The sequence below is a fragment of the Pseudophryne corroboree genome, chromosome 1, assembly GCF_028390025.1.
Source record: "Pseudophryne corroboree isolate aPseCor3 chromosome 1, aPseCor3.hap2, whole genome shotgun sequence".
In the NCBI taxonomy this organism is placed as follows: Eukaryota; Metazoa; Chordata; class Amphibia; order Anura; family Myobatrachidae; genus Pseudophryne; species Pseudophryne corroboree.
Window position 1 is genome coordinate 456,545,359 of NC_086444.1, and position 14,193 is coordinate 456,559,551.

The following is a 14,193-nucleotide window of genomic DNA, read 5'->3' on the forward strand; positions in this document are numbered from 1 at the left end:
GTGTATGAGGAAATATTGCTGTGTAGTTTGAATTTATTTCTGAATTTGACATGGAGGCTGTTAAGTGGTATTGAGGAGGCAGCATAAATAGAACAAACAGTGAAAAATGAGGCAGGTGGCAGAACTAAGAAAAGATAAAAAAAGGGTGAGGTAGAAGATAAGACCACAGAAAAGGCTACAGTAATCTAAAGGAGTCATGAGGGCGTGAAAAATGGCCTGTTCCTGGAAACATGAGCTGGAAATGTCAGGTTTGGAATGGGGACTAGATGTGAATGAGGAAGGAAAGGGAAGAGCTCAGGAGAAAACAATGACCTTCGACTTGGTGAACAGCAGAGAGCAAGAATAAACTTTGGTTGGGAATAGATGGACGACTTTAATTTTAGAAATATGGAGTTTCAATAAGCATTGAGGCATTCAAGAGTATATGGCTGCCAGGAGTTGGCATGGGAGAGGACAGCAGGGCAGATATCAGGGGAGAAAAAGTAAGTGTGGGTAAGGGCAAGTGAAGTTTGGTTGGTTGTAGAGACAGGAGCAACATTTGGACAAGTAGGAAGTGAGCTAGTTGACAGCTGAGTCAGATTCCGATAGAGTGAATGGTTTTTAGGAACAGGACAGAGGTACTCAAACGTGGTCTTCAAAGCACCCCAGCGGTCCAGGTTTTAGGAATATCCATGGCTCAGCAAAGATGGTTAAATCAAATTGACTGAGGTGCTAATTAGTCACCTGTGGCCAAGCATGGATAAACTTTAAAACCTGGACCGATAGATATTTAAACTGTCATATAATGGGCAGAGCACAAAAGTGGGATTCCCCAGAAAGAGCAGTCTCTGTCTCGCTTTGTATGCGTGCAATATGTGCGTGTCTATTCAGCTTTTGGGGTATCCATTTACCCATGATAAAACATCAGGTGCGACAAACGGGGCTACTTTTGGGGATTTGGTTTTGCCTGTCCTAATGCAGTTGAAACAGTCCCCAATTAGCCTCTTATATTGTGTGTGTGTGTGTGTGTGTGTGTGTGTGTGTGTGTGTGTGTGTGTGTTTGTTTGTTTGTGTGTATCTCACTCTCTCTCTTAGTGGCAGGTTCTATAAAGTGCCAAAGCCGCCGAGACCTTTTTGGAAGTTTCTTCATGTTAATATCAAAAGTCTGGAGGTACATGCATCTGTCCAATCTGGCTGGTTGGAATGAAAATCTGGTAATGTGTGGAAGCAAATGATCGACCATCTGCTCCCAAACACTGAAAAACGGACAAAACAGACAAAATGGTAGAATCCATTTGATTTAACCAATTTATCTGAACGACCATTTTTGTTTTGTTTTTTGTTTGAAAGCAAATGATCGATTGCCACTAAAGCCGGATACACTCTGGGTGACCTCCCCTTGTAAGCAATTAGCACTACATCGCTGATTGCTAATTAGGGAAGATCGCCAGTGCACACACACAGAGCAATATCGATGTATGTCGTTCAGTGACATCATCCCCCGCACTTCCTGAACATGCAGCTCAGCGATATAGTTAACACTGAGCTGCAGATCCATGATCTACCGATCATCCATGATCCACAGATCATGGTTGAGCGAGAACGACCTGCCAATGTGCTCTTCATTCAGCCATACACACTGGACAATATGAATGATAGATCTTGCAAAACAGATCATTATTATTTATATCATAATGTGTATTTGCCCACTGTGTACAGAGCTTTACTCCCATACACAACCAGATTTCGTTCCAACCAGCCAGATTGGTCAGATCATTTTATGGTGTGTACCTAACTTTACTGGCAAATAAATGCGCAATGTGAGCTGCCATCAGTCCAACTGAATCTGTCCGTGTGTGTGTGTGTGTGTGTGTGTGTGTGTGTGTGTGTGTGTGTATATTTTCCTGTGCAAATCTTCAATTCAACAGTATTTTATTAGCTTTACCCATACTTGCCTACCTGACCCTCTCCATGAGGGAGAAAATGCTCTGTTCCTGGACTTTCCTGGTAATGTATGATTGCCATCACCTGTGGTGAGCTAGTTAAATGATAAGAAAGGTGTTTCACCACAGGTGATGGCAATCATACATGACCAGGAAAGTCCAGGAACAGAGCATTTTCTCCCTCATGGAGAGGGTCAGGTAGGCAAGTATGGTTTTACCACATATCCCATAACGATTTATTTCCTTACAATCCTGCAGGAGTGATTTGTAATGTTTCTCCTCATGTATTTGACAGGTGGCCACTAAGCCACGTAGTTTACAGTTGGTCCCAGCTCTACAGTGACAGCTTGGCTCCAGCTGCTTACAGAACCATTGCTAAATACTCTGAAGCAGTGTTACAAAAGCAGAAAACTAGTAATGGAGTATCTTTGTATTTCAAATCATTTTATGCGCTTTAATTCTAGGCATTTTTCAGCCAGGGTATTTTGAGGAGTGCAGAAGTTGCAAACATCTGTGACACCAGCCAATTTCTTCTTGAATTGCAGCACCTTCTTATCCCATGTATTTCCCTCATCACATGAAGCCTGAGCTGTCAGACTAGGGTGTACATACTTAGGGGGGAGATGTACTAAGCCTTAGAGAGCGATAAAGTACCAACCAATCAGCACCTGTCTTGTTACAGTCTGTGGGGCAGATGAATTAACTTGGAGAAGGGATAAAGAAGTGATAAACCAGTGATAAGTGCAAGGTGATAATACACCAGCCAGTCATTACAGATTTGAAAAATGACAGGAGCTGATTGGTTGGTGCGTTATCACCTTGCACTTATCACTGGTTTATCACTTCTTTATCCCTTCTCCAGGCTTCATACATCTGCCCCACAATGTGTTTGAAAATTGACAGGAGCGGATTGGTACTTAAAAACTCTTCAATGCTTAGTACATCTGCCTCTGTGTGTTACTCGCCTTCATTAAAGGTATCACATTATGTTCTATGGTACCATTCATAGGACCTACAATACCATACTACAGATGATTATAAATATGTGATCACAACGCAGAAAGTGACGCAAGCAAATTATGTAATTACATTTTTTTCCGATTACTTCCAGAAAAGGCGGCGGCGGATCGACAGAAGCATGATTGGAGAGCCAACAAACTTTGTTCACACTGCACATGTAGGGTCCGGAGATGTATTTAGCGGAATGAATTCAGTAAGTACAATCGTACTCTGAAAATGAACACAGAAAGTAAAACACAATTCTTATTTATTGCCATGCACATGTGTATCCTCATACATCTAGCCTCAATACGCCACGCAGCGGGAGATGCATGATGGGAGGGAGCTGACTGACTAGTCCCTTGCAACTCTGATAGCGTTTGGGCGTCTCTTAGCATTTTCAGCAAAAATAAATAAAAATTTAGGACGCACCGGGAAACTCTGCTGATTAATTTGATATATTGTATGACAGTACTTGCTTACTTATCCTACTTCCTTTCCAGGAGACATTCAGATGTGTCCTCATACACTGCGACATCAGTAGCTCCAAACAGCCCTTATTGGTGCTTCAGGTCCCGCACATCCCTGCTTAGGCCCACTGTCTTTTTCGATTGACTGTGTGCATCTCAGTTGCAATGCGATGCGACAAAACCACATCATGAGACTGCATTGATATACACTTGTATATCTGTGTGCAGATGAGTCAGGGGGATTTAATTGTGAAGCAACCCTGTGCTTCTGATATTTCAAAGGTCAATTCTTATTACTAGTGAGATACGACTAGTGAAAGCATTGACTTTTTTAATAACGGGCATAGACGTGATCAGACCGATGCTTTGTAAATAAACTCCTAAATATGTATACAGATTGCTATGATGTTGCAGCTTTCTTTCACACCAAGTTCTATTGTGCTTCATCTTATCTGTGGCTTTGTACATATTTACAACTAATTCCTGTGCAGTTAAAGTCGCAGCATGGTGTCTCGGGAAACGATTGAGTGGTGTTTTGCTGAGATCAGTACTAAATGCCGCCGGCCGGAATCCCGGCGGTCGAAATCCCGACCACACAATCCTGACAGGGGTGGCGAGCGGAACGCAGCCCCTTGCGGGCTCGCTTCGCTCGCCACGCAGCGGGCACCTTGCCTCGCTACGCTCGGCACACTATTATATTCTCCCTCTATGGGTGTCGTGGACACCCACGGAGGGAGAATATGTCGGGATTGTGGCTGTCGGGATTCCGGCGTCGGTATTTCGGCATCTTGACCGCATCCCGTTTTGCTGCGTATATGGTGTGAACCAGACGAAAAGTTACACCACTCAGCACAGCTCACTCGCTCCAGGAGTCTTGTGCCTTATGGCGTATGAGGACATAGCTGTAAAGATGAGGTAGGAAAGATTTGTGCTTGGTTAAAGACATCATGCTATGAACCCACCTCCGTAAAAGACATTGGGGCCTATTAAACATTGTATATTTGCGGCTATATCTGGTGTTTTCGGGGGTTAGCTGCAAATATTAAGAGTCCCCCCGAATGTTATCTCCGATAACTGCTGCAATTTATCTATTGCCGCCCACAGCTGCATCCCCCATGCGATACTGCCTGATTTACCAATATCCCTAATGCGATGCATTCCCAATATTGGCTACAGCCATTGTAGTCTATGGGCTACACATTACACTTGTATCCTGCAGAGGGTTCCCCCAGAATCCTCCCCGGAAGTGGCCTCTGTGCTTGTGCGGTCTAAGCTGAGTGCGCATGTGCAGCATCCCCAGCAGCGGTCACGGCCCCTGTCTCTGCGTTTACACAATCATACATTTCAATAGGATCGCATATTGCAATGTGATACTGGGTGAGAAGATTGAATTTGCAACAAATGATAAATGTACCCCAGTGATTAGAGCATGCCTAGTCAACCTGTGGCTCTCCAGATGTTGTGAAACAACACCTCCCAGCATGCCCTGCCACATTTTAGCATACCCTAATAGCAAAACTGTGGCAAGGCATGCTGGAGAGCCACTGGTTGGCCAGGCCTGGACTAGGGTATAATGTTGTAATCCCACCCAAGATACTTCTTGCTGAGGCAACTATGCTTGATTGTTTAATTCATGTCATGCTCTCTCTCCCTCTGAATTCTGGGGTGTCATCTACATTTCAGTAGTCTCTGATTAATTTTTGAGAGAGTATGCCTCTATACACCTGTTTAGTAATGCCATTTAGTTGGTGTCTACTGACCGTGCTCATGTGCCTTTACCAGTAAACCACTCGCTTTTATCAGTCTAGCCCAAATTAGATAATGGAAGCAAATGTGGAATTTGTTGTTACAGATGTGTCCTCATATGTCTAGCCTCACCGCGTGAGATGCCTGGCGTGAGACTGCTAGCGTTGAGCATATTTCATTTTTTGATTTATTTTATAATATACAAAAAACGTGTCAAAAGCTGGGCATACACTATACAATTATCTGGCAGATCTGGTTGCTTGGAATGAAAATCTGGTAATGGATGAGAGCAAATGACAATCAGCCATGTGCTCCCAAACACTGGAAAACAGGCAGAAACTGTCGTTCATACAAATTGGTTAAATCCGTGATTTTACCAATTTGTCTTAATGACAAACTTTGTCAGTTTTCCAGTGTTTGGGAGCACATGGCTGATTGTCATTTACTCTCATCCATTACCAGATTTTCATTCCAAGCAGCCAGATCTGCCAGATAATTGTATAGTGTATGCCCAGCTTTAGTCATAACGTGATGTGACTAGGATGCATCGGGAGACTGTGTAATAGACACTAGTGGTAGTCAAGTGTCTGTAGGTGTGCTGAACCTGAATCCACGCAGATCTCGTCTGTTCTGGCGTCCCTGAAAACTGCGGATCTCACTCCTTCCCGGTGGTTAGGCAGGAGGATGAGGACCCCAAGACCCCCAGAAATCACCACACATTAGGATAGTGACAATAATGTTTATTCAACTGCAGTACATTGTCACTGCTATTTAGGATATAAAGAGTTATTTATGCAAAATTCACACACAGTAAAGTACAAGTAAATAACATTACTTATCACAGTAGTATACCCCAGGCAATCTCACAGTAGGCAGAGATAATTTAGTATTAAACATACTTGACATACAGTAAGTGTAATAACCTATTACTGTACTAGGCAGTCTATTAAAGAAAACAAACCACTATTAATGCAATTGTCTGTTTCCCGGGTTTTGCCCTGGCACTGGGACCACAGGATCCAAATAATGGACATTGGGGCAGATGTATTAACCTGGAGAAGGCATAAGGAAGTGATAAACCAGTGATAAGTGCAAGGTGATAAATGCACCAGCCAATCAGCTTCAATATGCAAATAGACAGGAGCTGACTAGCTGGTGCGTTTATCACCTTGCACTTACCACTGGTTTATCACTTCCTTATGCCTTCTCCAGGTTAATACATCTGCCCCATTGTAACCCCACAAGGGGATATCACAATTGTGCTGATTAATTTCATGTGCAACACTTGTATATCTGTGTGTTACTGAGTCTGTCTGTACAAAGAGCACAACAGAATTATATTGGGGAAAAAAACTGTGGCAGCTGCAGTGTTGCACTTCATATACTGTACAGATTCGGGCACTCAGTCACACACAGATACACAAGTGTCACACGTCAAATTAATCAGCACACTGTTGCGACTAAAACTCTTCTTCTATTAAAAAAAAAAAGACACCTGCCGCTAGCAGACTCTCATGGGACCTGCCGCACATATAGGGGGCTGTTTGGCGCGACTGCAGCATGATGTATGAGGACAGATCTGTATGCATGAATACACTTAAGGGGGGTACACACTTAAAGAGAGGTGTGCTGAGCGATCTATCACAGATAGTCAGATTGCTTGTATTTTAAGCATGGATCTCTCCGTGTGTACCCCGTTTAGAGAAGAGCTGGCTTTTTGCTGTAGGGCTTCACATTTTATTGAAAATCTTGCAGGTTGCAGTGTAATTTATCTTGGTACACTTGGTAATGATTTCCCTGTAGACTCCAAGGAAGATAGATGAATGGATTTATTTCCAGCAGTTAGAATCAATTATTTAGAAACACCGTTAATAGTATCTGGTGAGACAATACAGTGTTGTGCTGTGTAACCTGTAGTGCAGACTGCAGGAGTACAAGTGACCTGCAGCTGCCCACTGCAGTGACCAGAATGTCACAGGTGGATTATATTCTGCATTAGCTAGTTCTCATTTTCACTTTCTATTTCTTAACCAAAATTCAGTCAGTCAAAAATATTCACCATTTGTTATTTCAAGAGAAATGAACATTAAAAAGTGCTGAAGTTGTTATATTGAAGTTCTGCCAGTACATTGTAATAAAGCGTTTCATGCACTCTCAGCTCTGCACTTACCAGCGTTATAACTCCAGGCTGAAAGCTTCTTTCAAAAGCAATAAATTACTGTTGTGACATTATTCTTTCTGATACCGCAGGTGAGTTCCATCCAAAACCAAATGCAGTCAAAGGGCGGCTACGGTGGCAACATGTCAGCAAATGTCCAGATGCAGCTTGTGGATACAAAGGCTGGATAACCTTAGTATTACCTGGTCAGTAAGTGCTATCCCCGGGAATTCTAGACATTTACCCTAGAGCGATTCCGCTTTTGTAGAAGGGAAGAGGCTAAAAGTCTTTAGTTACTGCATTACCTTACAGTAGATGAGACATCCTGCAGAACTGTTTAAACCAAGGCCTAGCAATATTATACCCAATCTGGAAATCTTTCATTGAATTTAGTACAGTCACATTAACTGGGTGATGCCATGTAAACCAAAAGTATGTCTCAGTTCTTTCTTAAGTACCTAATAGCTGGACGCAAATCACATGATTAAAAATCTACAATAAAGTAATAAATTCAAGTGATTTCCATAATTTGTAATAAGTCCTCTATCATTCAAAATACATCACTAAAAGTCTGTCCTATCACCATGTTGGAGAGGGGGGGGGGGGGGGTTAGCAGTTAATTTACCGATGGACACAATACTGACGGTCATAATCCCGACAGCCATTGATTGACAGTCAAAATACAGACATTCATTATGCCGACATGTTCAAAATGCCGACATAGTCAGAATACAGACATTTAAAATGCAGTCATGTCAAAATGCCGACATGCGTTTTTAAGGAATTTTTGCCCATAAACAGACTTTTTCATACTTCCCTCTCCAGGTCCACTGGGATAGTAAATATAGTAGTGTGCCGAGCGCAGCATGGAGAGCCATGCGAGGGGACGCGGGACACTTAGACGATGTCCATGTTGACATTGACATGAAAAAAAAACACTCATGTCGGTATTTTGACATGTTGGCATTTCAAATGTAGGTATTCTGAGTGTCTGCATTTTGAACATGTCTACATAATTAATGTCGGTATTTTGACTGTAGGGCAATGGCTGTCTGGATTATGGCCGTCTGTATTGTGTCCGTCGGTAAATCATACTGAACCCATGTAGGGATATGACCCTCGTGTGAGACGGCAGTTCCCCGTCTTTTCTCTTATGCTTTTAGACAGCATCTCCTTGTTTACCTACGTTTTATCCATAGAAAACTATACGTTGGGTATCCGACTTGTAAATAAATGACACTAGTTTTTAGACTATAAGACACTTATTATGACCTATGTATTTGCAATATTCAAGACACTATATAAGGGTAGTTGGCCAGCATATATTGGAAAGATAAGTGTCTGCACTAAGACACAGGAAAAGATACCAGGACGAGGATGGGGTATGCGTAGTATGTTTGTGTGTGGACATATTTGCTCATGTACAGCAGTGTTTTATTTAATGACCGTATTTATATGTTTGCACTTTTTTATTCTCTGAAATTTTGGGTGTTTCCTCAAATTTGCAAAATACAGCATAAAAGAGAAGTGGCTCAATCCACGAGCTGTATACTCCACCATTGCCATCATTCCCTAATATCTTTTTTGTTTGTTTATTGCCATTTTGTAAAATATATTATATTGGCCAAGTTCACACTACCACTTTTGTTCTGTAGGCACATTCACAGCTGTTCTCTATTCTCAATTTATATTAAATTAATGTTTTTCTTCTTAAATTAAGTAAAATTAAATAAAAAATGTACAAATGTGATTCATTTAGTTTGAATGGTGTAGTGTGTTATATCCGCTTAGCTGCTATCTTGAGTGACGGGCAGCGGCTTTTCCCTGGAAAAATTATAATAAGCTCTATTACTTGTACAGTATCTTTTCCAGGCTATAGACTTGAATTAACAACCAATCACAGCTTTTGTTAATGCCATTAGATCAATAGGAGTTGAAGAAATGCTAGGGAGAAGGTGGCATGTGATTGGTTGTCCCCCACCATTTGCCTTCTCCGTCTGATGGATTGCCATATGCTGTGCACTCTGGCCTGGTCGCTCCCTTCATGTTTCCCTGTCAAATCACTGTTAACAAAAGTGATTTTTCAAACATTTTATATGTATTTCTGGTCAGCAGGTTAGGTAATTTTATGTCATTTTTTTTAGCACCTTGGCCTGACATTTTGCTGTTGCATTAATGTAGCACATGGGTTCTCAGTCAGTCCTCAGGAACCCCTCAGAAAACGTGAGCTGTATGGGATCCTGTGGGCGGAGTTTGAAAACCACTGATGTATCAGTATATCTCCATTATTAATATATTCTCTTTTAACTTCCTAGGGTCTCCTGGATGGATCATAAGTTCTGTTTTATTTTTGTCTCAACCACCCTCATTTGGTGACCGTTTTTTGTGTTCTCCATCGTGTACAAGATGGTGCATTGTGCTCCCATGTGATGGAAAAGATGAGCTGTGCCGACGATCTTGTCTTCATTATAGGCAGAACCATGTCTCTTCAGTGGAGTTGACATTGGTCTGTGCCAAATGAGAATTTAAAACAAAACCAATTTAGAATAATCTTACTTTGCAGGCCCTCATGTTTTCATCCTGGCTTTTTATTTTGTCTTTTTTTTTTTTCTTTTTCTTTTTAAGTTAATTGCTATATGCAGGCCTCGGCTCTTGGTTTTTGGTAAGGCCTGGGACTTTGAAGCACAAATTTTAATTGCAATTTGGACTCTGTTTAGTAGATGACTTGCATGCTATGTAATGGTTGCTTTGTACAGTGTCCCTGACCAGGGCCAAGAAATATAAAATCGTTTGTTGCTGAAGACTGAGGATACTTGTATCTGCCAAAATGTCCTCCTGAAGCAACAGGAGTATATAGACTTAAATCACTTTAGGTCTACCCCAAATTGATCTCGATATGGATTATATAATAATAATAAGAAGAAGAAGAAGAAGAAGAAGAATTATTATGATAATAATAAAAGCTTCCATACATAAGGAGTTCTGTTGTAAATGTTCAATATATTTATTTGCAAGATCTGACCTCGAGATTGTAAACCAGTGTAGTAACCTATACAGTGTTGTGTTGGTGCTTTTGTCTGTCAAGAAAAATAAAATCCAAACACCATTCCTGCTTTCTTACCCATTTACCTGCCTATACTAAGGTAGCTGGTAGTGCATGTCAGGCTACCTGCAATAATCTCTTAACATTTAATAACAACATGCAGGCTGTGTTCCCTGTGATGCTGTGTTCCCAAACTCTGTCCTCAAGTACCCCCAACAGTTCATGTTTTCCAGGTCACCCACCAGGTGCACAGCTGTATTCATTACTCATTGACACATTTTAAAAGATCCACAGGTGTAGCAAATTATTTCACCAGTGAGACCTGGAAAACATGAACTGTCCGCGGTCCTTGAGGACCAAGTTTTAGAACCGCTGCTGTACAGCTACCAGCATGCTGTCATCCAGCTTATGGCTCCAATAGCAGACCCTGATCTAAGCCGTGCACTCTTGAAATGACTTCATTTATCATGATTTAATAGTTAATAGAATACATACATTAGCCATGATTCTGATTTGTATATGTATAAGAGGATTTTACCCTCCAAGATGTCCGTTTTAGTTATTTTTCACAAAATAATGCACAACGCATATTAAGATAAACAGCAATATGTGAATGGAAAATTGTGTTCAACATAAACTGTAGAAGTTGCAATTGATGAAAACTAATGTAACGTTGAGTTTGTGTTTAGCATCTTTTCAAGCTGTATGACCGTCCCTTAAATTTATTTTTTTATTTTTGCAGTTGTTTAACGCATTCACCATCCTCATTTCAAATAGCAGAATTGTAGGGGTCTTATTTCTGTAACACCAACAGTTCCCATGGTGCATACTCTTGCTGAAGCCAATTAACAGTCTATACTCCAGGACCCAAGTCGTGGAGAAGTTCAGGTGAATACACAGCTACTAGTTATGTGTCAGCACCACAAATGTATATGAATGCAGTGCATCCACGACAGCCATCCCATCTGCATTATTAGCCTACTAAACCTAAATAGCTCCAGTTAGAAGCTATTAGCGATGTCTGCTCAGCTGAGTTCCTCTGTAACTGTGAGAATAATCACATAGGGCCCCTACAATTCTGCAAATGTCAGTAAGGGAAGGGGGTAATAGTTTCCACATAAAATTAGTTGGAGGTATTTAATGGAATACAGTCTTAAGGGTCAGATTGCTTACAGGCCATGAGATTGTAGAACTGCTGCTATCTGGATAAAAATAAAAAAAACGTTGCAGGGCAAAAAAGTGAACTGTAAAAACTGGCTTTTAACATACAGAGTGACTTTATAGAGCACCTGTAAAATAAGTCTTTTTGCTCAGGTTCCAAAACGTGTATGTCTTTCACACATTGTAAAAATAGTTATTTTAATATTGCACTGTTTATGGATGTACATGTTGTTTGGTTCCATTTTCAAGTCACGTAAGATGTGGTTGGAACACTGCCTGACTCTGTTAAGTCAGGTTAGTTTCAGTTCCGCATTAAGCAGAGTATTGAACAAATGGGATGTAAATATAAGTCTTACTGAATGCTTATGTTGATGTCCAGATCCATTAAGCCAAAATGTACAATAACCTTACCTTGTAACAACAATTCCCTATCCATATAGTGTCAAACAGATAGCTAATCAGCGTGAAGGAGAACAACAGAGAGTTATTGCAATACTAAACCATCTGACACCCACTAGATCAAAGTTCCTTAGAATATGCAGCGATGGGATAAATACTTGTTGCCTGGGACCTACAACTTGACAAGTAGCAGTTCTCCGCAAACGGTAATAAACTGTTGCAATACATTTAGTATTGTGTGATATAACAACTGTTGTATAAAAAGTAAAAAAAAAAGTAAATGATCAAACTGTGCCAGGGTTATTTGCCATGCTTTTTATCATCCTACTACCAATCTGTCTGAAAAGCAGGGTTATTAAAAAAAAATATTTTCACGTTCTTTGATCGAGAATAAAAAAAATAATCAACATATTTTTATAACAAAGCATACTTTTTGTACATTGTGTTCATTCTTGAATAAAGTCAGTTCAGTGTTGGCTTGTAGATATTACAGAGAAGTATTGACATTGATTCAATAAATGTTTTCTTTCATTTATGCGTTGGATATTTCATTTGATTTTCTCAACCTTATCAAATAAAGTTGGCAATTGAAAATATTCCTGAAAGGAGGAGTGTATTTGTTGTGAAAAATGTCTGCTATTTACTTCTTACTGTCAGTTTGTGGTTTAACAAACTACTTGGGTACAATTGTGCACACGGCCAACAGTCTCTGCTTTCTATATATATTTGAAACACCCCCCTAGGTGTGCACATATCATACACTAACTTAATACGTTGACAAGCGCTGATTTTGCTGTATTGGGTAACTCACAAAGTGTGGACAAGATAGTTCAGAAAGACTTGGTGCAGGGCTTAATTTATTTACTGTTTACTTCAAGTAAGGTGGGATATATGTAGTGTGTGAGTGCACAGCTGCAATGAATGCTCATTTCCCCATCGATCACACAAACCTCCAGACATTGAAAACTATGAAACATGCACATCTCTACTTCTCAGTCTGGTGACATATACCTACCACATCACACATGTGGTTCCACATCTACATACATTCCATGGGGTAAATGTAATAGGGTGCAGGAGTTTTGTGAGAATGCCGTATTTTAAAAGCGCCAATCATTTACAAGGCAAAACCAACCTGGCATTCTCGCACAAACATCTGCTTCTTCGGCTTCTCGCACCCTTTAACATTTACCTCTATTTATCCAAAGAGATACTGGGACGCATCAGTAGATGTTTGCATACCCAATTCTGTCTCCCTGGGGGTGACTGGCAGCCAGTGGGATCTGGACGTTTCCTGCCTCATTGTTCTGTATTATCTGTGGGAAAATGTATCTAAGTCTTCTCCGTCACTTGCCAGTCTCAGCTAACTCATCACCTATGCTGCTGATTGGAATATCTGCATGTGTAACTATTGGGATTATCTCTAAACTCCTATTTGGACATCCTGTGCTGTCTATTGCCTCCCTCCCTGTTACTGGTCAATCCACTGCATCTCTCACCCTGCTGCAGTGGTGAGTGTCACGCTGCTTTTGGAACATATTGCATCACTGCTGCCATTTCTATCAGGTAGTTATCCTGGAAGGCATATCTGCTTTGATTATCTCGATTTACCAGTGCTTTTCTGGAGATTCGTGTATTGTGGGATTTCTGGACAGTGTTACTATCCATTGCTCCAGTGTTCCATTGCTCAGTGTTCCAGGAACCCCCCTGCTCAACAACAACCGGCGGGTGATACGCGGCCTGCCTCCTCACCGCCGTCTCCCTCTACTAGCTCCTTCTCTGCTGAGGCGTCGGATGCTGCTTTACAAAAAGTTTAGGAGGCAGTATCTGCTAGTGAAGTCGGGCTTGCGGACAAGATTGGCCAAGTGCAGGTGCAGTTGTCTATTATACATCAAGATCTTCAGCGGGAACGGTTGGAGAAGTTGAGACACGCATCTCCATGCTCGAGGATACAGTGTCACCGCTTGGGAGGCGCACTACCACCCTAGAATACCAGATGACTGAGGTGCACAAAAAATGATTGGATATGGAAGGGCGCTTACGCCGGAACAATGTCCGCTTAATTGGTCTGCCTGAAAAGGAAGAGGGAGCTCACCCCGAACAGTTTCTTGAGAAATGGTTGTTGGACACGTTCGTTGCGGAGGAATTTACGTCACACCGCGCAGTGGAGAGAGCCCACAGGGTCCCTTACCTCCTGGAGCACCTCCCCGTACATTCATTGCTAAGCTTCTTCATTACCGATACTGAACGAGATACTGAAATTAGCACGCAACAACGGCCCTCTCAACTGGAACA

The 14,193-nt window shown here is 41.4% G+C and overlaps 1 protein-coding gene across 2 annotated transcripts in view; it reads left to right on the forward strand.

The window, feature by feature from the left end:
• The window catches only part of CDC42SE2 (CDC42 small effector 2), a 136,694-nt gene extending 124,200 nt beyond the window's left edge, over window positions 1–12,494 (forward strand). For both annotated transcript variants that reach the window (XM_063913667.1, XM_063913668.1), the window contains exons 3-5: window positions 3,034–3,135; window positions 7,388–7,501; window positions 9,611–12,494. In XM_063913667.1, the coding sequence (XP_063769737.1) occupies window positions 3,034–3,135; window positions 7,388–7,486 (201 nt within the window). In that variant the 3' untranslated portion in view covers window positions 7,487–7,501; window positions 9,611–12,494. The remainder of the gene's footprint in view (window positions 1–3,033; window positions 3,136–7,387; window positions 7,502–9,610) is intronic.
• Window positions 12,495–14,193: the final 1,699 nt, after the last annotated feature.